The sequence below is a fragment of the Mus caroli genome, chromosome 8 (genome assembly GCF_900094665.2).
Source record: "Mus caroli chromosome 8, CAROLI_EIJ_v1.1, whole genome shotgun sequence".
NCBI classification, from domain to species: domain Eukaryota; kingdom Metazoa; phylum Chordata; class Mammalia; order Rodentia; family Muridae; genus Mus; species Mus caroli.
Genome location: NC_034577.1, coordinates 118,554,119 through 118,579,510, shown reverse-complemented (window position 1 = coordinate 118,579,510; position 25,392 = coordinate 118,554,119). Strand labels below are relative to the sequence as shown.

The 25,392-nt window shown below is 42.7% G+C and overlaps 1 protein-coding gene across 6 annotated transcripts in view; it reads right to left on the bottom strand.

Moving 5' to 3' along the window:
- The window catches only part of Pard3 (par-3 family cell polarity regulator), a 542,245-nt gene that overhangs the window by 141,381 nt on the left and 375,472 nt on the right, over nt 1-25,392 (bottom strand). For all 6 annotated transcript variants that reach the window (XM_021170616.2, XM_029480762.1, XM_029480764.1 and 3 more), the window contains one exon: nt 7,107-7,217. In XM_021170616.2, coding sequence (XP_021026275.1) covers nt 7,107-7,217 — 111 coding nt within the window. The remainder of the gene's footprint in view (nt 1-7,106; nt 7,218-25,392) is intronic.

Here is a 25,392-nt window from a genome sequence, read left to right as displayed (position 1 = left end):
GTTTAAGAAGAATGGCTTAAGTTGGCTGATAGGTGAATTATACAACTGGAAAAAGTGGGAAGACCCAGCCTTAAAGAAGCTCTCATCAGGAAGAGAGCATAGCATGACTCCACCAGAGTCCAGCATCCGAATACCACCACAGTCTTTTTGCACACTGCTGATGTGCCTGGGCTGGAATGTTCTTTCCAAACTACATAGAAATTAATATTCATTGGGAGTTGTTTTTCTTTGTATGTGAGTGGGTGGGTGGTGTGTTCCTGTGTGTGTGTGTGTACAAGGTCAGAGATGAACCAGTCACGTGCTGCTCTCTACCTTATTTTTTGAGATGGACTCTGTTACTGAACCTGAAGCTCACCAATTCAGCTAGACTAGCTATCCAGTGAGTGCCCGAGATCCTCTTGGCTCTAGCTGTCTATCATTGAGATTTCAGGCATACAGAACTGTCCCCAGCATTTTGCACAGGTACTGGGGACCAAATTCAGGTCTTCATATTTGCATGGCAAGAAGTTTACCCATCTCCCCAGCCTCAGGCAATACTTCTAAAGAGGTCAGCTTCTCAGAGGGTGTTTTTTGTTTTTTATTTTAATCAGCATTCGATACTACTTGTGAAACTACTTGTCTGAATTACTTTTGTCCTTTATTCAACTTTGTATCCTAAAACTGAACACCACTAGTCATTCCATTCTGTGGATAACTAACTCTACAGTTCCATGGAAACATAGTGAATTGCTGGTCTATGAGCCAACATGGAAAGTTGCTCATTTTGATCAGTTTGTTGTCACCTGTGCATTTTAGCCCCAAAGTTCCTTTTCCACTCTTGCAGGTCATGCTGATTATGAAACCCCAGTGCTGAGGGTGCCAGCACACATACATGTGTACGACAGTGACAGAAGCTAAAGGATCTGGTCTGAGACTCTGATATTTATCTCTAAGCCTGTTCTGTGAATTAACAACAAGGAGGCTTCTTGTACAAATGGCACTGGGAAGGTGAATTTTAAAACATCAGTAACATACTGTGGGGGCGGGGGGGATGACAGACAGACAGATTTGGAGGCAATTTACAAGCAAAATAAAATTTAAAATGCGTAAGTGGAATGGAGATGGAACTGAATCGGTAGAGTGCTTGCTTGCCCTGAGTTCAAAACGCACTAGGTTCTATTCCTAGAACCTCATAAGGAGTGTGTGATGCTAGACAACTCTAACTATAACATTCAGAAATAGAGGAGTAAGGATCACAAGTTCAAGGTCATCTTCAGCCACCCAGAGAAATCTAGTCCAGCCAGCCTGAGCTGTGTAAAAGCCTGTCAAGTAATGAACAAAAGACAAACGCCAAAAAACCCAAATCAAGTGACTCCCCTAATTAACTTGTAAAATTCACCCTTGAAGTCTTCTTTACCACCAAACTTATTCATGGAGAGGGGCTTTTCAACATTCCTACGTTATGTCTGCATGTGATATATATTCACTCTTGGTGGAGAAAAAAAAATATTTAGCTCCAGGGAAAAATATTTTCTATGTCCAAATAAGAATATCATGGTTTCTTTAGGAAACTCAAAAAAAAAAAAAAAATGCCATGATCTTGCAGCTGAGCCCCTAATGGTTCCAGATGGTCACTGCTATAAAGAATACCCCTCTATTCTTTTATTGGGACCCTGAGGTCACAAATTAGCTCTGAGATGTAGGGGTTATTCATGTGTCTGAACAGTTAGGTTTTGTTCAGCCTTATCCATCCCATTTGTCTCAGGCTAGCCTTCAGCAACAACGACAGCAACTGGTGCCTCTAAATGCGGAGGGACAGCAAGCCTCTCTTGTTTCCTGCATCTCTGTCTACCCTTCCCGCTTGCAATTGCTCGAGCTCTAAATGGACTTGTGCAGCTATTGCTATATCAGCCGAAACCCATGAAAAACATCCCAAACTGTTTCCTATCATTTAAGTGTAGGGGGAAAAAAATATAAAAACCAGTTAAAACTTTTTTTATCAGATTTTGAAGGAAAAGAACTTACTTTGATTTATTCTCTTCAAATACATATTTACACCTTTCTTTTTGAAGGGAAAAAAAAAAGACAGATTCTTTTCCATTACAATAAAATTGCATTGAACCTGCATAGCAAAAATACACAAAAAATGTAATACGCTAAATAAAGTGCTAAGGTAAATGCTGTGCCTGCTGTCACTGGATTCCTGCTAACTGTCTCTCTTTTGTGGACGTCAATTAATGATTTCAGTTCTAGAATCTGTCACAGTGCCCACCACCCCTTTCTCTAATTAAAATGGATGATGTGTGGTGGGAACAAAGCACATGAGGTTTCTGTTCTTGTAATGTTTCTATTCAATAGTATTTGTGATTTTCACAATAAACGGCTTTTAGCACTAATTGCAGTAGAGAAGCATGAAGAGAACCTGCTTGTGACTGGGCACGGTCTTTATTTATCCAGAGTAGGTACAAGGAATAAAGCCAGCATGGATAAAGTCTACCGTGTTGAAATCTCTCTGCTGCATGCAAAATGGCCCTACTTCCCAAACAGAGGAATTCGATATAGGGAATCAGCCACGGAGAAGGTGGGGTTTGAACCTTGGGCCTAACACATGCTAGGGAAGTGCTCTACCACAGAGCTATACACCTGGCCAAGTTTTTATGTGTTCCTTTGGAATATTAAGTTGTCCAGGCTGTCCTTGAACTCACTCCAAGCAAGCCTTGAACTTATGCTTCTCTTGCCTTGCTCTTCAGAATAACTGGAATCAAATACCTCAACTATGAAGCCTGCCTGTATGATGATACAATTAAAAAAAAATTAAGAAGACTTTAAGAAACATAAGTTAGCCATTAGCCTTAGATCAATTAGATAATCAGCCAATTCTTTTGGTGCTGGGAATTCAAAGATTTCATCCATGCTAAGCACATACCCTACCACTAAGCTATACTCTTAATCTCTAGAGATGGCCCTCCTAGGATTTTATTTATTTGAGACAAGATCTGATGTAGCCCCAGCTAGCCTTGAACTAGCTATGTAGCAGAAGATGAAGGATAAACTTGAACTTCTGCTTTTCTTGGCTTTACCTCCAGAGTGCTGGGATTACAGATATGTGCCACTACTCATGATTTCTGCAGCTCTGAGGATCTAAGTCAGGGTTTTGTGTACCAGGTAGGCACTGTCAACTGAGCACATACCCAACCCCCATTTCTAGGAGGGTAGGACAGAGGACCTTGAGCTATTCATGCCTTAGGCTCCCACTGGAATTATGAGTATGAGCCACCTGGTCCAACAACCTTTAATGGTTTATTTATTGATTTATTTACTTACTTATTTATTACTGGGATTGTAGTTCAGTGGCAGAGAACCTCAAGGTTTATCCATAGTACCACACACACAAGCATGCACATAAATGTCTGGTTAATATTTACAGCAGTAGAATATATTAAGGTTAGTGCAATAGAAAAGAACTTGAAAACATTTCAACTGCTTCATATTGTGCAGTTGTTGGCTTTCTTGAAGATGTCATAGAAGATCTTAGGATCAAATGCGTGACTTGTCTCATTTGCTCCAACAGACTATTCCAGAAGTCTCACTCTGCATTTTCTCTCTCTAAAATCATCAGTTTTGCTGAAATTCATCAAATAAAACCTACACTGATGGGAAAATTAAACTCAAGCTACAGGACAGTGTTTCAGTTGCTGTGTGGGTAGAAGACCAGAGATGAGCAGGAATGAAGTCCCATTAAACAAAGGAAGGCCCAGGCCAGAAGAACAGAGTTCATGTCCACCATCAGAACAGACCAGCCTTTTAGGGATAGCTTTTAAACATCACAGACATTTTTCTCTCCATTTTCCAATATTCACTTCTCCAGTAATGGGCTTCATGGATGCATGCAGGCAAGAAAATATTTTGGTTTGGGGGATGTGTCATGACTCATTGATGAAGGAATCTTAGATTTTATATTTTATGTAGAATCAACAGAAAGTTCTGGAACTCAAATAGCCCCCATGTAAAATAATGTTATGGAAGAAGTGCTTTGCTCCTAAGTCCACAGAGACAGTGGTTGAGGCTATGTGAGGATGCTCTGGGCTGTAAGATTTTAGCTACTCTTCCAATCACATTTTCCCAAGGAAGTTACAGTATCCCTTCTCAAAGCAGAGTTGTTGTCAATGTCAAAAACAGCACAGAAGGAAAAATGAACAAGAGAAGACTTAGCTCACATCACAAGCACAAAGCATACAGTGGGACTTAACACACATCACAAGCACCAAGCAAGAAGTGTGACTTAGCTCCATCAAAGCACCAAGGATACAATATGACTTAGCTCCATCATAAGTATCAAATATCCAGTGTATGGCCATAACCGTAGCTTACTACTCATTTTATTATACAATACAATATTCATATAAAACATACTTTTAAAAAGTACTAAACTACAAAGAGCCATTGACTGCTCAAATTCTGAGTGTAATTGAATTTTTTTTTAAATAAGTCAGTCTCTTTTTCCTTCAACCCAAAGGTTTTTTGTTCTAAACCCATGCACACTGTAAATTTACTATAATCAACTGAGTTCCCACATTAGAGGGACAGAGACAAATTAAAAGCCAAAAAAAAAAAAAAAAAAAAAACCTGTGCTTTGGGCAAATTATTAATATAAATGAAGCTGTAATGTGAAGCTTAATGTTCAGTTGGACACATTCAACTACGTGTTATGAAAGAATCTCTGGAAATGTTGGTACAGTTCTGCCAGTAAGTACAGAAGCATAACTGGGAAGCAATCATGTCTAGAATATAAGGAGTTGGCAGTGTTGGTCAGTTTTCATACATGGAAGCAGAATATTCTTTCTATCACTCTCTAGGTGACTTAAGTCTGCTCTTTAACCTGCTTTGTTCTGTGTTTAGGAGAAAGAAACTCTTTTAGTGGGTAAGTGATGCAGATCATTAGAGAAGAGGGAGTGAGCAGAGCAAGGAGTTTCCAAAGACTGTTGAGATGACCCTAGTACATCACAGGTGTACCCATTATAACAAAACAAGAATGCCTCCTATCTGTACAATTAACACTACTAATAAAAAGTTAAATAAAAAGAAAACAAAAACAGAAGCCCTGCTAAGACAGATGTGTGAAAGTTGGAAAAAAAAAAAAAGTCCCAACACAGCACTAAGAATTCAAAGGAAAATCTGGGGCTAAAGCTCCATGGAAGAACGCCTTACATGTGTGAGCCCCTGGGCTCCACTTGTAGAATTAACTGACATAAATAATTAAATTGGCAAAAATTAAATAAAAATAAATATTGTTAGAAATGCAAACTTCTACACACAGGGAAATACAGGGACAAAGAGTGGAACAGAGACTGAAGGAAAGGCCATTCAGAGACTGCCCCACCTGGGGATCCATCCCACATGCAGACACCAAACCCAGACACTATTGCTGATGCCAAGTGCTTGCTGACAGGAGCTGATAGAGCTGTCTCCTGAGAGGCTCTGCCAGATCCTGACCAATAACTTGCAGACAACCATCAGACTGAGGAAAGGACTAAAGGATCTGAAGGGACCTTACCTGGCATCGATGGGAGAGGAGACCCTTGGTCCTGTAAAGCCTTGATGCCCCAGTGCAAGAATGCTAGGATTGCAAACACACACCTGTGCTCAAAGGTGCTATGGATAAAATGAAACCCACAGGGCGTGTGGACCATGCCACCAGAAGAATGGGCATGAGATGGGTGTGTGGACAGTGCTGGGAGAGAAATAGGCATGGGACTGGTAAGGTGAAGCATGTTCAAACCCTGGAAATCTCAGAGTTTGAGGTGGTAGGAGGAGAGTTAACAGCCTCCCAGTCTCCACACCTGCCTTGGGACATATAACCACGACCTCCAGCTAGATGACCTGGGACAGTCATACAACACGGCACCTGGAACACTTCCTTCATGCAAATGGAGAGTTATCACCATCTTAACTTCAGTCACCAAAATGTATTTAACACCCCTCTTCCAAATCCTACCCTACTCCTCAAAGATACACCCCTGTCCATGTGGGATAAATCACACAGTTACTTCACCAAGGATCACCTGAGCTTAGCTGTTTTTGTTGACCTCTAACACTTGATGGAAGGCTCTCTCCCTGAAGCAATCACTGTTGGACCTTGGACTCGCCTACCTGACCAGGCTCACATCAGAACCCTGGCTTCTGACAAGGCTGTTGCCTCCATCACGATTCTTGCCACCTACCTTTACTGGCCACCTGAACCTCTTTTTTTTTTTCTAAGAGCTGTAATGCTCCCAGCATTCCCAGCCAGACCTAAGTCCTGTGGACTTGACTTTTCTCAGACTCTGCTTCACCCTCCTCAGTCTGGCTTTCAGGGACATCTGATGCCCCAGAGGAAAGGGGCAGATTGTGGACCCTGACCATTATGGACTTTGCCCTGTCCTCTCAGAGATGGTGTACTGGAAGCACCTGGGCAACCCACCAGGAGAGGCAGAAATCGGAACCACAGAAACTTCTGTAAGCATTGGGCATCCAGCTGTGGGCACTCAGGAAGAGAAGTATAAGGTAGAAGAAGAGAAGTATATGCCTATAATCCCAATACTGGAGCTGTGGAGACAGGACTTCCCTGGGACTTGCTTGTCAGCTCTAGATGCAGTGAGATATCCTTTCTCAAAACGACAAAAACAAAGCCTACAGAACAATGAAGAGCAACAGAGGAAGACATCGAATTTCTACAGGGATGCACATCTCCATGCACAGGTATAGATGCACATACTGTGCACGCACACACATATGTGCACATATATACTCACATGCATACATGTGCATGAGTGCACACACACAAACTCAATAAATAAATGTATGATTAAATAAATAAATAAACGTTCAGTATTAATGTACCCCTAGTCACTATGTAAAAAGTCTTAACTGAAATCATTAAAATGCACTTAGGTTCAAATGAATATAAAAGTTTCTGCTCTTTCATTTTAAACATCTTCCTTTGTATTACATTCATTCACAGTCAACACACAGATATTTCAGCTGAGGGCAAACTATTTCTATTTATGATAAAACCAGTAGACAAGCAGACATGGGTGAGGGAGGCACCTTGACAGGGAGCAGGGACTAGTGGTACGTTTGAGACCTACCTCTCCTGTTCTTCCTTCATCCGCACCCTGTCCTCTTCTGAGGTGAAAGAATCCTGGATTTTTATTCGACCCATTTTTTCCATCTTGTCATCTTTTCGATGTTTGCCAAACCTGTTGGTAATGAAAAATTCTACCTTGTCAATATATACACAGTGAGTTGTCCTCCTCAAACAGAGGAGGAGGGGAAAGGGGGAGAGGGAGAGAGAGATACTAGCTTCTTCACAATTCCATCCAGATGTCTCCTGAGCATCTCAGCTTCAATTAGAGAACCCTATTAAACTTTAATTAGAATATTCCAGGCAAAACCTTTTGGAAGGCCACTTCCCTCTCCTTCAGTCTTCTACATTGTTGTTTGGAAAAACAAAATAAAATGAGCAAGGCAAAGCAGTTTATTCTTCTGGGGAGCTGAGGAGAAGTGACCCCGTTGGTACAGTGCTTACCCAGCATGCTCGAAACCCTGGGATTTATCCCCAGTACCCTCCACCCAAACAGACAAGAGGATAAGAGATGACTCAGCGGTTAAAAGCACTGACTGCACTTCCAAAGGTCCTGAGTACAAATCCCAGCAACCACATGGTGCCTCACAACCATCTGTAAGAGATCTGATGCCCTCTTCATTAAGATGTAATAATAATTTAATAATAAATAAATCTTTAAAAAAGAAGAAGAAGAAGAAGTTCAAGATCATTCTTATCTCTATAGAAAGAGTTCAAGGTCAGCCAGGACAATAAGAGATTCCGTCTCAAAGCAACAGAAGACAGGATTGCAGTTGATCCCAAGAAACAAGCAAATAAGAAATGTGCAGAATGCCAAGCTGAACACTTCAGACACCAGAACGGGGGAAAACAAAATCTTCACAGAGGGAGCTCCTCATTGGACTAAAGACTGAAAATCCAAAATCATCCAGTTAACACTATCTCTGTAAGCAACGAGTCCTCTCTATTTTCCCCGAGTAGGCTTATTAGGAACATTCATCATGTTTAAAACCTGACAAACGTTTGCAAGGTTTAAAGCTCAGAGGATAATTCATGCTGCTAGACTGGAGATGATTAAACTGAAAGCTTTGGGGGAATCTTCACCAAAATGTTCTCCTCAGTCCAGCGAGCAGTGGCCGGATAGGAGGATGCCTTTGGCTTAGAAGTCCACACCTGATCCAAACCAAACACAAGGAGTGTGCAATGCAATCTGGCCTTGGTTTATGTACTGCTGAAGAAAGATGCCAACCCCAGGGCTCTTTAAGAAAATGCCACTCTAGTCTAAGCTGGCATCCAACATATCCCAGACGGTTCAGCTTCATACAGACTCCTCTTCCTGCTGCTATTCTCCTCTATCAAAAGCCCACGTGCCCCGTGATGCTTGCCTTCCGAGGTCGCCAATCAGATACACGCATGAGGATTGTCAAGTCACCAGCTGTTTCAGAGATGAAAGTGCAGGCACATAGCTGCACAAAGAATTTCTCATTAATAAAAGAGGGGTGTGAGTGACTGAGTCCTTCTATCTGGAGAGTTGATCCAGGGCAAAAAGAGGGAAACTGACCGACATGGGAAGGAAAACCCCTCATCCTGGCGTGGTTGAAGCCTCTAGCCAGAGGAGAATCGAGAATTGAGCATCGGTAACATTTCCTGAAGGTCTTTCTTCCTTTCTGCTACAAACCTGTCATTTTTCAGGATTCTCACCACAAACCCCATGACAGTGATAGGGCCTATCCTATACCCCCTTACAACCTTAACAGATTGCAGTTACATCCCTGCTACCTCTGGAGCCATCCTGCAGTCTCAGTTATAAAATAAGAAACAGAGTTAGAGGAAGAGAGGGTTCCTAAGAAATCTCCTGAGCAACAAAATTCCCAAAGTCTCCAACAATCCTGTATACAGTGACCACGGGGACACTTGAAGGGGAACTGTCCCTGGAGAACCCCCTATAACTAGACTTGGGTATGTCTTAGTCTTTCCCTGAGCAACTCTCTTTCTCTTAGTCCCTGTGACTCAAGATGCTTAAGATACCTGTTTAAAGTATCTTTAATGAACCGTGGTTCTTGAGAAGTCTATACACATGCTTTTAGGTGCACCATATTCTTTCTCTGAACACCTTCCTGCTTACTGATAAATGACTGCTTCATGCCAGCTGGTCCTGAAATTCTCTTCTGCATCAAAGCCAAGGACCTGGTTTTACCTAGATCAGGGGAGTTTCTCAGGTATGGTCTGAGAGGGTATATGATTCCCTCTGTAATGCTGCCAGCTCAGAGAGGAGCCAGGAATGCAGTCTACAGTCAAACTCACGTCAGAAAGAAAAGAGCAAAGGCTTATTTGCACAGTTGACAGATAAGAGAAAAAGGTTTCAAGTCACGGGTTGGTTACTGGCACGGGTCATTTCTTATTAGGATAAATCTCATTTTAAACACTAGGCTGAACATGAAGTATCTAGTACAGACCTCAGACAGTAATTAAGATACCCCGTGTTTGCCAAAGGGTTTTATAAACTAGGAAATTATCATCACAATATTATGCTAGGAAAACCTCACACGTTGTCATCCCCATTCACTTAAAAATTATATATTCTAATGTGACGAAATAAGGAAGGCTAGTTACAAGTTAATTCTATACATCAAATGTGTCCTTGACATTTGATCTTATTTAGAAACTAGATAGTAAATTCAACTGAAAAAGGGAGGAAGGGAAGAAAATGTCTTCATGAAATTGATTAAATCTAGGATCTGCTCACTTTTCAGAGGAGATAAAATACGCACTGGGACTTTAAAACTAATATATATAAAATACATAGCTATGTCTATGTAAAATCATGCTCGTGTGTACACACACACAGAGCCTGGGAGTTAGACATTATAAAGTTATGATTTATAGAATGAATGAACCAAACAGCAAACATAAAAATACTCAAGGGAACATCATCTCAAGCATAATATTCACTCATTCACCAGCATTATTGAGTATCTCCTTGCATGAGAGCTGACTTATCTACACACAGAACAGAAAACACTCCATGCCACTATTAGCACCACGGAGATTCTTTTCTAGCCTGTATTTAGGTAGCAGCAGGATGAAGTAGGCATGGGAGCACACAAAGAATCGTGACAGAGTGAGCTGGAGTTTTACTTTAGAGAGTTAAAGATGGCTTCCTGAGAAGGTGGCATTGAGAACAGATCAGTATGCCATGCTGGGAAGCATCAGCAATACAGGCTGAGGCTGGGACTCAAGTTGGTCAAATGCTTTAACTATTGTGCCTGGGGCTCCATCCCTAGCAGCCCACAAACTAAGCATGGTGGCACACACCTGCAATTCCAGAAGGTATTGCCAGAAGGGTCAGGAGTTCAAGGTCATCCTTAGCTTCATAATGAGTAAGATGCTATCCTGTTACACATAAAATCTTGTCTCAATATAAAACAGAACACAAGGGGAAAACTGCCACAAGGGCCCTGAGGCAAGGTACGATGATTGTCATTGAGGAATCACAAGGGCCACAAATCCAAGAGTGGCACCGGGTGGCATTTGCTAATAACAGTTACACTGTTAGAAGCTGAGTCCTAAAGGGGATGACTGTCAGACAGATGCTGTGGCCTAAGTCAGGCATGTTTTGGGGCAGAGAAGGCAATACACAGAAATACTAGGATATGTAGATGGGGAAGCTAGGGGCATGACAGAAAATCATTGTCGCTCCAAAGTTCAGTCTATCACCTGGAAAATGGGGCTATCTATCCAGTGACACACACAGGGCAGGGAGAGGGACCGCCTGCAGCTGAGGAGTGAGAGGGACGCATAGCCAAGACCCAGCAGACGGAATGAGGCTAGACATGCTGAGTGTCTCCAGTCATCCTGAATGAAAATTGTGTATCTCAGCGGCAGCTGCGTGTATAAAAGGGATTTCCGGAAAAGTCTATGCTCGGAGGCTGTGAAGGAGATGGCTTAGTTAGTAAAGTACTTGTCTAGCAAGAATGAAGAACTGAGTTCAATTCCAAATACTATGTATAAAGGTTGTATGTAGAGATATGCACTATGATCCCAGTACTGGATTACTGGGGCTTGCTGGTTGGGAAGCCTAGTCTAATCGTTGAGCCTCAAGCCCCAATAAGAGACCAACTTTAAAAAAAAAAAAAAGAAGTGAAGAGACTCCTTTTGGGAATGCTACCAAAGGTTGTTCTTTGACCATCACCCACAAGCACACACACATACACACACTCACTTCAAGTTCAAATAAATATTAACATGCTGCGTTTACTTATAATTAGAAAGCTATAAAGGTAAAGGATGACAGCCATTTCATTTTCAGTTAGTAAATGTCCTCAAATGACACACGGTTGTCATGGTGATTCAGGTCACTCCCACTGAGGAGATCATGTAGGTCGGTGCATTGAGTAAATCCTATTGGAGAAAAGTGAGATTTATTGATCTGTGTGTGTTTTCACACCTAGGCCTGGTGCATGCTATAGAAACACTCTACCATTAAACCGACAACTTAGTTGCGTTTATATTCTTCTTTATAAGCCAAGGATGGATGACTGACAGATATCCACTTTCCAGTGTCACACCCATCTCAGGGCAACTCTACAGTGGATCTGAGATCCACAAGACAAGCCAGGCCACCTGAGAGTGGCTAGGGGAAACAGGTGGGAGGAGGCGTGCCTTTGGTCATGAGCAGAACATCTCAAAGGAAGTAAAAAGACCCCAAATGGATGTACTAACTGCCATGTCTATACGTAAAGAACCACCACTAACAGTTAACACCTGCTCCGTTCTCCCTGCGATCAAATGATCGGGAAAGCGGTATAAATACAGCTGAAATAGCTTGCCATTTAAACCATGATAGTTCTACTGCTACTAAATTTAGAAGTCTTTAGAAAAAGCATGCTGAATGATTAAAAAAAAAAAAAAAAAGCATGTTCTGCTCTCGATAAAATAAAAACACTCATTGGTGGTGATGAATGGGCCTCCCCTCCCCCCAAACAGTGTTTTAAAACATAAAACAATTAAAAGGAACTCGTAAAAAAAAAAAAAAAGAAAAAAAAAAAACATGCTGCCAAATATAAAAACAGGATCTTGAGAACCAATTATCTCCTAGCCTTTGAAGAATGAGTTTTAAAATTATATTTTCTTCAAATAAGCCAAGTGAAATGTCACTGAAGTGTGGTATTTCTCACTGCTAATTACTAGGGCCCTGTTGACTCAGGAGGACTTTTTGCCATGATATATGTCTGACTATTTACCTCAGGAAATATGTAGGTTTGGAATAAATTATGCTGTACGGCTGTGAAAGAGGTCTTAACTGTGTCTTTTACTTATTTGGCCTCCGCACTCAGGACCGGCACATTCAACCTGGCCCCATTAGAAAGTTTTGATCCTGTATCCTGCTCACCATGTCCAGATCTTTGGTCTAGTATGAGTCATTTTTATCATTTCCTTTGTCTGAGGATTCATTTCTTCTTTTTAGAGCCTTCCTTTGTCTTGGATGGCTTCAAGCCAGCAATGTGTGCCGCCTTTGGCCACTGTTGACAGTGACAATGCTGCCAATTGCCCAAAGACCCTTCAGCTATATCAGCTGCCTAGTAATCCAGGAGAAGACTGCAGACATCAAAATGCAGCCCCAGCCTAGTCCCGAGGGATACAGAGCACAGGTTTACCCAGTCAAATCAAAATATTGGCTCCCATTATCATTGCTCTAGAGCGGCTGAGGCCCTCAGTTGCTCTAGCAAACCATTTTCCGTTGATTCTGGTGCTATCAGTGTATGTTTCTACGTTCTAGATGCATCGGCTTCCTTTAATTTACTACTTTGATGGGGTTTGAGTGTGAAATGCTTGGCAAGCCGCCTCTCAGACCTGCCACCATGAACTGTGAACCACAATCCTTCCTTCCATAACCTGCCTTTGCCAGGGGTTTTATCACAGTGTCTTAGTTAAGGTTTTACTGCTGTGAACAGATACCATGACCAAGGCAAGTCTTAAGAAGGACATTTTATTGGGGCTGGCTTGCAGATTCAGAGGTTCGGTCCAGTATCATTGAGGTGGGAACATGGCAGCATCCAGGCAGGTATGGTACAGGAGGTGCTGAGGGTTCTACAGCTTCATCTGAAGGCTGCTAGGAGAAGACTGGCTTCCAGGCAGCTAAGATCCTCACCTTAGCTGCCTGGAAGCCAGTGTTCTTCTAGCCCACACCCACAGTGACACACCTACTCCAACAAGGCCACGCCTCCTAATAGTGCCACTCCTTGGTCCAAGCACATAAACCATCACACACAGGAATGATAAAAGTGACTGATACACCCTTGTAGTCTTGAACAGAACTGTGAACTCACTTTTGTTTAAAAAGCCCTACCACTCTAGATTTTATTTTAAACCACAAAAGCAAACAAAACTCTAGTCATATCTTTGTAGATTATCTTTTGCATTCTTATTCACTGCAGACAGATGCTCACTAGTCTCCGGAAATTGAAAGATTCATCTCCCAGTCCAGACATCACTTGACAGAATAAGAAACTGAGGCTCAAGATCCTCGGGAGCTGCTCAAAGTCCCACTGGAGGCTGGCACTAGAGATAGATGTCCTAATGCCTAGTTTAAGATATCTCCGTGAGTCTGAACCTGAACACTCCCAAGAGAAAATAAAATTCTAGCTTCTGTTCACAGCCCACTGTGTGTGCACTTCCTAAGTAGACACACAATTAGCTCCTGATGATGCTCATTTGATTATGTAATTATATCTAACTGGAATTTACTGAGTTCTTATGTTGCATTTATCTGAATGGTTCCCACATCAACTTGTGGAAGTGCTATTTATTGTTCCCACAGGAGAGACCCTGAGCAGGGAGCCCAGGGGAATCTATGGACAGCAGGAGAGTTGTATCACCCAATGCTCTCTCACCCCAGTCCCAGCCTCTGATGCGTGAGGAACCCAAGACAGCCTCCAGGATGGTACTACAGAGCAGACAACCGATTTGTCCCTTGTTTAAGTGCATGAGAAAAGGCTGGGAAGATAGCTTCATAGATAAATGGCATCCTATGCAAGCATGATGACCTGAGTTCAAGCCCTAGCATACCCACATCCTGGCCTGCAACTCTAATCCCAAGACTGAGGAGACAGGGATGGGACCAGTTCTGTGGATTGCTAGCAATATTGGTAAGCCTTAATCCCAGTGAGAGACCTTGTCTCATAAACCAGAAAGTGACCACAGTAGACACCTGCTTACACACACATGCACACACTAACACGCATAAAACACTTATACTCACTAGTATTGTACATGCTACACATGCCACAATCCTGTACTGTTGATAGTGTTATGACCTTGGGACAGGGGTCCCTAATAGGACTTGTCTAGGAGTCTGTAGGCCAGGTCAAGAACTGGCCCTACTCACTAAAGAGGATTATAAAAATTGCATGCAGCCACTCAAAGGGCGTTGCCAACATTTCTATTTTCAATGGCGGGCCAAATGTTAAAAGTTCAGTCTGGTATATGCAAATACTGTCAAAGGCTTGTCAAAGATCAGCCCTGGGGTTAGAGGGAACAACTTCAAGGATTGAGAAGCACAAATTCATTGGGAGACACAATGTTCACGTTCTCCACCTATACTCCCTGTAGCTCAGTCTGCTTTACAAGAGAGAAATGGGGGTGGGGGGGTCATTTGTAATCTGTCCCTCTTGTCATGATTTTGCGGTTTTGTGACATTTTGAGAAATCGAGCTACTATGAAAGCGGCTGATTTGCTCAGCGGTGGATTGTGGAATTAGAGGGGGGGAAATCAGGGAAGAGGGGGCTGATTATGGAAAGCAGAAAGCTCCCATTGGAAAGTGAAAAGGCACCAGCAATCAACAGCGATGAGGAGCAAGGCTGAGAGAAAAGGCAGGAGAGACAACTTGACAGAGCCTTTGTAAGATGGGTGTGGCTCCCCAGTGATGGAGTGTCGCAGGGGTGCTCTTTACAGGCACATTCACAAACTCCGGAGCCATTATTTTTGATTGTGTACAATTCTCATCAGCACCAGTCTGATTGGTTTAATAAACTAAATGTGTGCTGCTTGGCATGCAGAGAAAAATAAGTGACTTTCTTTAAAAGGAAAAAAAAAAACAAAAAAACAAAACAAAACCCAGTTTCTATATAACCAAGCTGTCATAGCCTTAGATGTGCAATATGCCCTTCATGCAAGTCATTTCCTTTTCCAGAGTCCTACTAAATGTTCCTATGAGGGCATGCCATCCTGCTACAGCCTCTGTACTGGGATATATCCCTGTACATGTACTCAATGCTTCAGAAACCATAGATGGGCATGGAGCGAGGAAATAGTAAAGCTACTCTAGAAAGTCTGAAAATATCAGGGGTAGAGAGTTGGAAAGTCATCACAGGATCAATTCTGACCTGAGCATAAAATATCTTGAGGAAACACACACATGCACATGTGTACACACACACACACACACACACACACACACATACACACCTCATAAACGCACATATATATGCTACATAAAAGTGGGGGTAAAGACATAAAGATGTAAGTGGAGACAAGGCACAGAAGGCAAACCTTCCAGACATGAGACAAATGCATCAATAACTCAAACATCATAGGCGACTTTACACAGGTTCTGATGAGGTTGACGTTGGTCATAAGGCTGAAGCCCAGCCCTCAGCTCACAAAAAACAAGACATGGTCTCTAGGACTCCTTGTAAAAGGAGGTCAAGTAGTAATTGCTGCTCCATACCAGGTGTTTATAAGGCTTGTTACACCTTAGTTTTTTTTTTTTTTATATCATTCCATACCAGTAATTAAGCCACGCTAACCCTATAACCTCTACCATCTAAATGCAAATGATATGCAAATTACACTTTGTTTCTCCTCTAAGTACACCAAACTTTATGATAATGTGGACATAGGAACACATACACACACTTTCCCATATACTTAAACACAGGAAAACAAAGCAGGATACTGATGTTGCTAAATGCTCCCTTTGGTGACAACACTTGTCACGTCCACTTGGTGTGATTCGGAGGTTGCCTCTCTCTCCCGGCTCCTTCCCTGGGTTCCTTCGGCACTGCCATGCTCCTAATTCTTGGTCTGTTCATTTTAATGCATTATTGTTTCATAATACAATACCACAAATTGCAAATTACATTTGGCTCAAGGAGTGATTATGAAAAACTATGATCGCGGCTGCCTTTGCTCGCACCACGCTGATAATAATGAGGCCCTGATTGAGTTCGAGGCAGCCGAGTGATGAGAAGGGTCAATTTGAGTGTTTCTATTAAGCTTCTTTTGTCAAACCCAACACTTTGCCAGGTCAGAGGCAAATAATCACACCCTGCATCTGGTTTCCATGGTTACCCTTCAGCCTTAGACTGTACAGCCCATTCTACTGCCCCGAGGCAGCCCCACCCCCACCCCCAAGAGAAATATAACATTGTTTGGGGAGCCTCTTGGTCTCCCTTGACCAACAATTCAAAGAGAGGCTTTGCATGCCTGGAACTGGGGAGTTTTGTTAGTCTATGTCTCTTTGTGGTTGCATTATTACCCTACATGGCATAACTCCATTTAAGCTATATGTATACACACACACACACACACACACACACACGCACACACGTGTTGTACACTTTTAAGCAAGATTATAAAATAGTTGCCCTATGGATTAGTGTCAGTTATTTCTTCTTCTTACATCTCTCCTCCTATATTTCCATTTCCCCCTTCATAGCACCTGTTGACATTTCTCTTGATTGCCCCCTGAATCTCAAGATAAAACTCTGTTGTTGAAGATATCACACACTTTGGACACAAGGGTAAAAGGATGGAGCTGGATCTTACCCTCCTCCCTCCTCTCCAGGGACTAGTGCTCATAACATATGCGTGCAAGCACGCGCACACACACACACACACACACACTCAAAAACACACACAAATTGAAGAATGTACCTCATTCTATTGGAACAGAATGTGCCTAGGAATAGTCAAATGAATAGGTACTGTGGTTGAATACACCAAAAGTCTCAAAAGCTCATGATATGGAGACATTTGCTGTCGAAATGAAATATCCTCAACTAAATTCACATTTTGAGGCAGACTATATGCCTTTTCTACTGACACACAGGGACCCATCAGCTACAGCTGCTGGGATTCCCTCCACTAACACTTTCCTACCTTGCATGTTTACAAATGCCACAAAGAAACATAATAGGGGCTCTTGAAGGGTTTTTTGGGGTTTTTTTTTTTTTTTTTTTTTTTTTTTTTTTTTTTTTTTGGTTTTTTTAAATCTTGGACTTCTGGGTTTATCTTTGGGAACTTAGAAAACAGAAACTTCCCTAAAGATCTCATTATCTGTAAAGTTCCACGTCAGTCAGCACTTTTTTCTGTTGATTCACACTTCTTCCAGGATGCTCCTTACACAGTAAATTAGAAGGTGTGGTGCAGGTGATCACAGTTTTATCTTTAGATTGATTTGCATAGTCAAACCAGACTTGAAAGGGCTGAGGCTTTGAAGGCTGATAGACTGCTCAGAGAACAAGGTGAGAGGCCATACTTTATTCTGAGAACCCAGAGAGGTCAGCAGCGACTGTCTCCCCAACACCCACTGTCTCCCCAACACACTATCCTCTCAAGGAACAGAGGATCTCACACTTTGCATTTTTGTGTAAGCTATCCTTTTAGCTCTAGGATGCTGGGTATTTAGCATGATCAGAAACTGAAGGGCGATACCAAATGACAACCGTGGATTTTTTTTTCCAGCCAAGGTTGCCCACTGCTTCATGATGTGGCTTCATCTCCCACGGTGCACAGCACAGGGTGTCATGATTCGGCTGGTTAAGTATCCAGCTGTTGGTGAAGCTCCCAGTCCTGGCAGGCTTCAGGGTTGGAGTTACAAGGGGTCAGATCAAGGAGAGTTGTTTACTAGCCCTCCTCCAACCCACATGCCCTGCTTATACTTAGAATGTCAAACTCATAGTTCAGTCAGTGCTTAAACAGAGAATGTGTGTATCTGAACAGTGAAAGAACTCCTTTCACCTAAACCCTATGTGTGCTCTCAGATACCAGGGTACCTCACTAGCACTCATAAGCAATAAGGATGCTCTGTGACCAGGCACTGTGACCTGTCCACATCATCAAGAGGCCCGGCCACCATTACTACTGCCTCGGCATTGAGTCATCGCTTGGTTGTCCCTGTCTGAAGCTGGAGACACAGCTAGGACTTAATGAGTATATGATAACCACAGGGTGTGAGCAAGCCTGTATTTACTGAGAACAGCTTTACTGAGGAACCTCATAGGAAGACAGTACCCAGATAGCTTCCGTAGTGGAAACGCCCAGAAAGTCTACATGAGAGACAACGATGTTCAGGAACAAATAAGCCAGAAGGATAAGAAGACTCCAACAATTCGCCTCACTGACCAACAGGCAGCTCAGTAACTTCTTCCCAAGCTTCCATGCATGCTTTCCATCTGGCTCTTGACATGAAGCATGAACAAAGAAATGAGAAGGAAGAAATGAAATGAAGATAAGTCTTGCCAAGTGCTGGTCTGTGTGCCTGACAATGGCGCACTCCAAGTATGGGGACTCTAACCTCTGACCAATGAGGTTTACATGTGGTCTCAAGCATGAGAGTTCAAAAGTAGATCTTTCACCATCACGCTAACATTATATTAAAACATTGTGTGTGGGGACGTATGGGGGGTATGGTGTATGGTGTGGTGTGTGTATGTGTGTGGTCAGGTGGATGTGTGTAGAGTTCAGAAATCAACCTTGAAGTCTGGTGATATACATCTTGATTTTGACAGGGTCTCTCACTAGCTTGGAACTTGATTAAGCTACAATGGTTGGCCAGTCAGCCCTGGCTCTGTGAGTCCCTGCCTCTGCAGTAATGAGATTACAAACTCAAATGTGAGTAACCATAGTGCTTTTCAAAAACAAAACAAAACAAAACAAAACAAAACAAAATACCCTAGCTGAGCAGTGGTGGCATAAAACAGTCCCAGCACTCAGGAGGCCAAGGCAGGCAGATCTAAGAGTACAGCCTAGTCTACAGAGTGAATTCCACAACAGCAAAGACTACACAGAAACAAACAAACAAATTAACAAACAAACAAAAGGGGTCAGACTGCCAGGCAGTGGTGACACACACCTTTAATCCCAGCACTTGGGAGGCAGAGGCAGGCGAATTTCTGTGTTCGAGACCAGCCTGTTCTACAGAGTGAGTTCCAGGACAGCCAGGGCTATACAGAAAAACCCTGTCTCAAACAAACAAACAAACAAACAAACAAAAAAGAGGGTCAGACTTAGATCCCCTTGTGCTTCATTCAGCTAGGCTATCTTCTGCGTCTCGAAAAATAAACTATGTCAGTGTTAAATTTACTATACTGCAAAATACTTACATAAATAAAATTATGATCCTTGGGTAACCACCAAAAAATGCACAACCTGGGATTCCTTAACACACAGTATCCCTGGAATCTGCTGCTAGAGATGGCCTTGGAAGTCACCTCACATAACACAAAAGTGGATGGCAAACATCTGAATAGCAGTGTAGCAATTACAAGTCTCTGAACAAGTAGGACATCTAAATGACCTTTGCACTTCAGAGTCTCTTTTGCAACCTAGAGAGTTTGGTGGCCTGTTCAGCATTAATTACTAGATTTTAGTAGCTCTGCTTCTCTGTGCCAACTACCAAACACCAAGACAGTGACACCTACCACGGACAGGGCAATGCCAGGGTCTGAGAACCACTTGCTGTGTAAGATAAACAGGGCCAAGACTGTACCATTATTTACAAAGTATAAGAAGGTAAGATTCAAAGGACGGTAAATCTTTGATCTTCATCCATTCCCCCTCCCACCCACCCACCCAAAGGTCTCTCTGTTTCTGGACTGCTTTTAAGACTTAAACAGGAAGTCACTTCCTGGAAAGATAGTCTGCTTGAGTGCTGATGGCCACCCATCCTAGAAGAAGAAATCTAGTATGGTGGAGTGTTAGCAACACTCAGCATGACCCAACCTGCTAGAACAAGAATTTGGTGCCTCTTCAGGGTGACACCAGAGTTAGCACAGAAAACACTAGAACACTATGATTAAGAGCTTGTGCATCATTCGGGAGAATCACAGGTTACTTCTGTGATATATACACTATTCAATAGTGGCAGCTACAGCAGGGGAGGTGGTTCAGTGGGCAGAGGGCTTACCTACCATGCAGGAAACCCTGTGTTCAATACCAACACTGTTTAAACTGGACGTGGCAGCTCACATTTGCAACCTCGGCACTTGGAAGCACTTGGAAGGTGGAGTTTGAGGTTATCCCTGGCTACATAGCAAGTTACAGCTAGACTAAGCTACATGATATCTTCTCTCAAAAAGGGGAGGGGAGGTATAGCAAATACTAAAAGCAATGTAAAGGATGTAGCACACCACTAACCGAAATAATCACTCTTACAAATACACATTGTTTCTCTTAAGACTAGTCACATCTGCTTCCTTCTGCAGGAGCTCCTTTCTTCCTGGAAGACACAGCACCTCCTTAGTAGTGGACATAAAGCTCTCTGCCACTTGTGACTGCTGCAGGCCAGCCACAGCATCCAGGTACTGAGGCAGGCAGTGAAGAGTGGTGTTGGTGATTACAGGGGCAATAGCAGCAATTGCTGGGGCTAAAACAGCTTACTTTGAATACATTTTCTCTATTTTCAACACTCTGCTATTCTAAGACCAAAAGCCTCTGGCTTCTGGTAACTAACTCCAGCTGATAGCAGCAGCAAGGGATTAAGAAAAAAAGGTTTAACTCTTTTCTCTTTGGCTCAAGGGCCCCTGGCTGGTCAGGCAAAAGGCTTGGAGCTCAGTACTTCTCCATGAACTGGAGAGAAAAGAGAAGGAAAGAAAGAAAATCATTTACACAAATAACTTGCACACACACACTCACACCCACACCGTGGTCAGGCCTGACTACCTGTCTCATCAACTGCACATGCATACTTATAGACATACAAAGGTACCTACATACAAATACAAATCGACAGACAGATACATAATGCATTTGTTGAATGAAGCTGAGCCCCAGATGCCACACTTTATTCCTTCTCTCTGGCCTTCTTATACCTTCTTGGACAAAAGTTCTTTATAAAATTACCTCAGAGATAAAATGTTATGCAAAGGGGGAATTACAGAAAGATGTCCATAGAAAGTTCAAAGCAGTGTTTCACTCTATAAGCTCACTATAAGTTCAAAGCAAAAGTTTCACATGGCCTTGCTTTATCACAGCACACACCTATGGCCTCATCCTTGGACCTGACGTAGAATGAATGCTTTCCTTGATCACAAACTTGTCCCAAGCCTATATCTGTTCTTGGTGTAATTTATGAAAGCTCATTGTATTCCTTATTATGCAGCCTTTCTATTCTTCATTCTAACTTTATTATATCTTTTTGGCAAAACAACTAAAACCATGTCCTTAAATTGTCTTCCTAAAATTATCTGGATCAAATCAGGAATGTTTTAATGTAATTAATTCACCTAGACAGCATTAATTCATTAAAGTTCATCTTCATATTGATTTGCAGAAATTTGCTCAACAGAATGGGTTGATCCCCAGGAATCATTACACTATGTAATAGTGACAGGAAAAGGCATATCAGCAGCAAGAAGCAATCCTGGGATTAAGTCTCTAAGGACCCTACATCTCAAAGCTCACCCACTGCAGTCCATGCAAAACAATGGACTAGCTCCACAAAGTTCACTGGCATGTCTTATCCTTTTCTAGATGGCTTCTAACAGGTGGCATGGCTTTTGGTCTTTGTGCCACCGTGGAGTGGGTGGTGGTGGGTGGCAGCCCAGCAACATAGCGCATGCAATTTTAAGTCCTCGTGGCCATCTGACTTTAAAAATGGGGCTTATAGAGGGAGTGTCCACAGCAAGGGCCAAAATAGGTCTGCCAACTGCTGGTCCAATATATTCACTATCCTCTTCCTTCTATTAGTCAGGATCTGGTTGGGCAAGGAAATTTGTTCCATCCAGACAGGGCTAGATTTCTGTAGCACAGGAGTGTCACCAAGCCAAATAGCCATCATTCTCAGAAGTTTAATGAGGTCTGATCACCAAAGATCATCCCAGCTACTCACATAGAAAGGGGTGGGGAGGGTTATTGGAATCCTCAGTTATCCAGTATCTCTCCTAGTCAGCTGCATGCAATTCTGCCCCAATTTTATATGCCCTCAGGGCCTAGGGGACTTAGAGGAGAGAGTAGCAAAAGCCACCATCCCTGCTGAGTGAAGACTGGTCCTTCTGAGGAGCAGAGATCACTGGTAGTCCTGTGAATAACCTTCATTTATGCTCTCGCCCGATAAACTCACTGGTGCTCCACAGTGAACGTCAATGGGGAGGATGTCTATGCCTCCTCCATGTAAGGAATTTCAGCAATAATTTTCCAGCATTCTATGAGATAGATATCGGTCAGCAGAAGCACAGACTCTGAGGCTGGAGAGATGGTTCAGTGGATATTTTCTTGCTATAGAGGCATGAAGACCTGAGTTTGGATTCCCAAGGCATATATATACACACCTTCACTGCACACCTGTAAACCCAGAACTGGAGAAGTGGGGACATTAGAATCCCTGGATCTTGCTGGCCAGACATTTTAGTTAAATCTGTGTACTCAAACCCAAAAGATATTCTATTCCATAAAACGAAACTGGAGAGCAACTGAAGAGAACACCTGACGTGAGCTGCTGGGCTCAACAACATGCACACCTGCACACAAACACATACAGAGGTGCACCACGTACGTGCATAAAATGCAAAAGAAACAAAACATTATTAGCTCTGGAGCCAGCATCCTGGGTTCTCCTGCCTAGCTTGCTCTATTATAAGGAGCAGATGTGACTAAAGGGAACTAGTTTGATTGGTTTGAGCCTCAACTACTTCTCTGGTAAGATGCAGGCTTCCTCTCAGGTTTATTGTCAGGGCTACAAGAAAGGAACACTGGTAAGCACTCGACGAATATTAGCTATGTACATCATTGCTGTGATTTCCACTTCAGAGATCAGTGATTGAGACAGACAAGAGCCTTAGAAGAGGCTGACATAGCTTCTTCCTTCACTCTTGTTACCGCTAACAACACTAAGGAGATGGCTGGAGTTGTAACAGTATGATAGCGTTGAGAACAGAAATGTATGGACAGACATTCATTTACAGCAGCAGCAGCCAGAGCTGCAGAGTGTAGAGAGACAGATGAACAGTTAACAAAAGAGTGTGTTCATGCTATGGAATGCTACTCAGACTTGAAAAGAGGGAAATTCTGACACACGGTAAATACAGATTAAAAAAAAAAAAATCCTGGGAACATCATATCACGTGACATCAATTGGGGTGGGGCTACTATTGCTGGATGATGCCCTTCCTGTGAGGGACTTAGAGAGGTCGGATAAGCAGAGAGGGTGGGAGAAGAGAGGACCCTTGCTTAATAGGCTCAGAATGGCAGTTGTGTAAGATGACAGAGCTCTGGGGATGGAAGGTGCATGATGTAATGTCCCTGAACTCTACCCCAAAATGGTCAAGCTAGTAAACATTATACTCTGCATATTTTACTGCAATTTGAAAATAACAGAATATGGGCTGGGAATATAGCTCAGTTGGTAGAGTGCTTGCCTAGCATGCACAGCACCCTGAGTTCGATCCCCAGCACCGCACGTAACCAGGTGAAATGGTGCAGACCCATAATTCTAGCACTTGAGAAGTGGAAGCAGGAGGGTTGAAAGTCAACATCCGATACAACATCAGCTGTGCTTCCTCCGTAGTTATTTGCTGTCCATTGCCCATGTGGCTAGAAGGACAGAGATGCTTCTCAGGGAAGAAAGCCCTTTTCCTGGTTACTTGTGCTCTATGGAAACAAAGCAGAATGCCGCTTACAGAAGCATTACTTCTTACAGAACTCACACCTGCAGAACATGGGAACGGAGATGGCTTGCTGGCTAAGAGTACACACTGCTCTTTCAGAGGACTTGAATTCAGCTCTCATGAGATCACAACTACCTTCAACCCAGCTCCAGAAGATCAGACACACTTTCTCCACTTGCCATACACCACCACTCCCCAAGCCATATGAATAAAAATAAAAGCAAAATCTTAAAAATCAGATCTAAAATAAAGAATTACACGTTTCCTCAATAAAAATTATGGCTACTTTTTGTTTTTTTATTTTATTTCCTCTTGAGTCTGAATGGCAGGGACTCTGGAAATAAAAGATATTGAGATCACAGGTGTAGTCATGGTAGATGGTAGTACATTATAAAAAACAATTTCAAGTGAATAAACTCCTAAAAATCAACTGGAATGTAGGTCTGTTGATAAAGTGCCTGCCTGGCATGTACAAAGCCTGATGTTTGATCCCAACCACTGCAAAAGTAGAAGGGAAAGAGAAGAAAAGGGATGGGTAGAAAGGAGGAGGGAGAAGGGAGGAGGTAGGAAGAGGGATGAGGGAGGGGGAAAGGGAGGAGGAAGGGAGGGAGGGAAAGAGAGAATAAACAAAGCTGGTGCTTTGATGATGCCCACTATTTTTGACTTAGGACCTTCTCAGTGAGGGAAATATGAAGAAAGTTTAGAGGCAGGTACTGATTTTGACTCTCACCCAACCAGACCTCTGGGAAGGCTATGTATGGAAGACACTAGCTCGAAGCACATGATAAAAAGAAACTCAGTAAACTCACCATAACTCCTCTCTCTGCTCAGGTAAGACACAAACCACAGTCAGCAAGATTTACCCCTAATTTGCTGTTCCAGCAAGTTGTACCTTGGGAATACTCTACTTAAAAATGAGCCCTTCACATCCTGAACCCTATAATTGGGCTACTGTCGCCATTCCTGGGATAATCAGTATGAGATACCGTCTCAAAACCAAACAAACAACAAAACGAAATGAGTTAGGAATAATAGCAACAGCAGCAGTGGCCGGTGTCCACCTAACCTCTGATTAGAAACAGTAAGTGGCTTGTGATTCTGGACCATGTGTGTGGTAGAAAAGTAATACCCAGGGATTGGTATGCAGAGCTAAACACTGAGGGCGGATTCCACCATGCACTCTACTTCCCACTACTAATGCATCTCTAGCATGACCGGGGGGTCGCAAAGGAGCCTTTGAGAAATTTATTTGGGGTATCATGTGTGGGTTATAAACGATGGTCAGCAAACCTGAGCATACTCAGTACTAAAGAGGATGCTTAAAGCAAAGCACTGTATTCAGTTCCTGAGTCATTTTCTGAAGGTAGACAAACTTGCTAGTAGCCTAGGCTAGACACTTCAGTATGAAGTTCCCAGGACAAAATC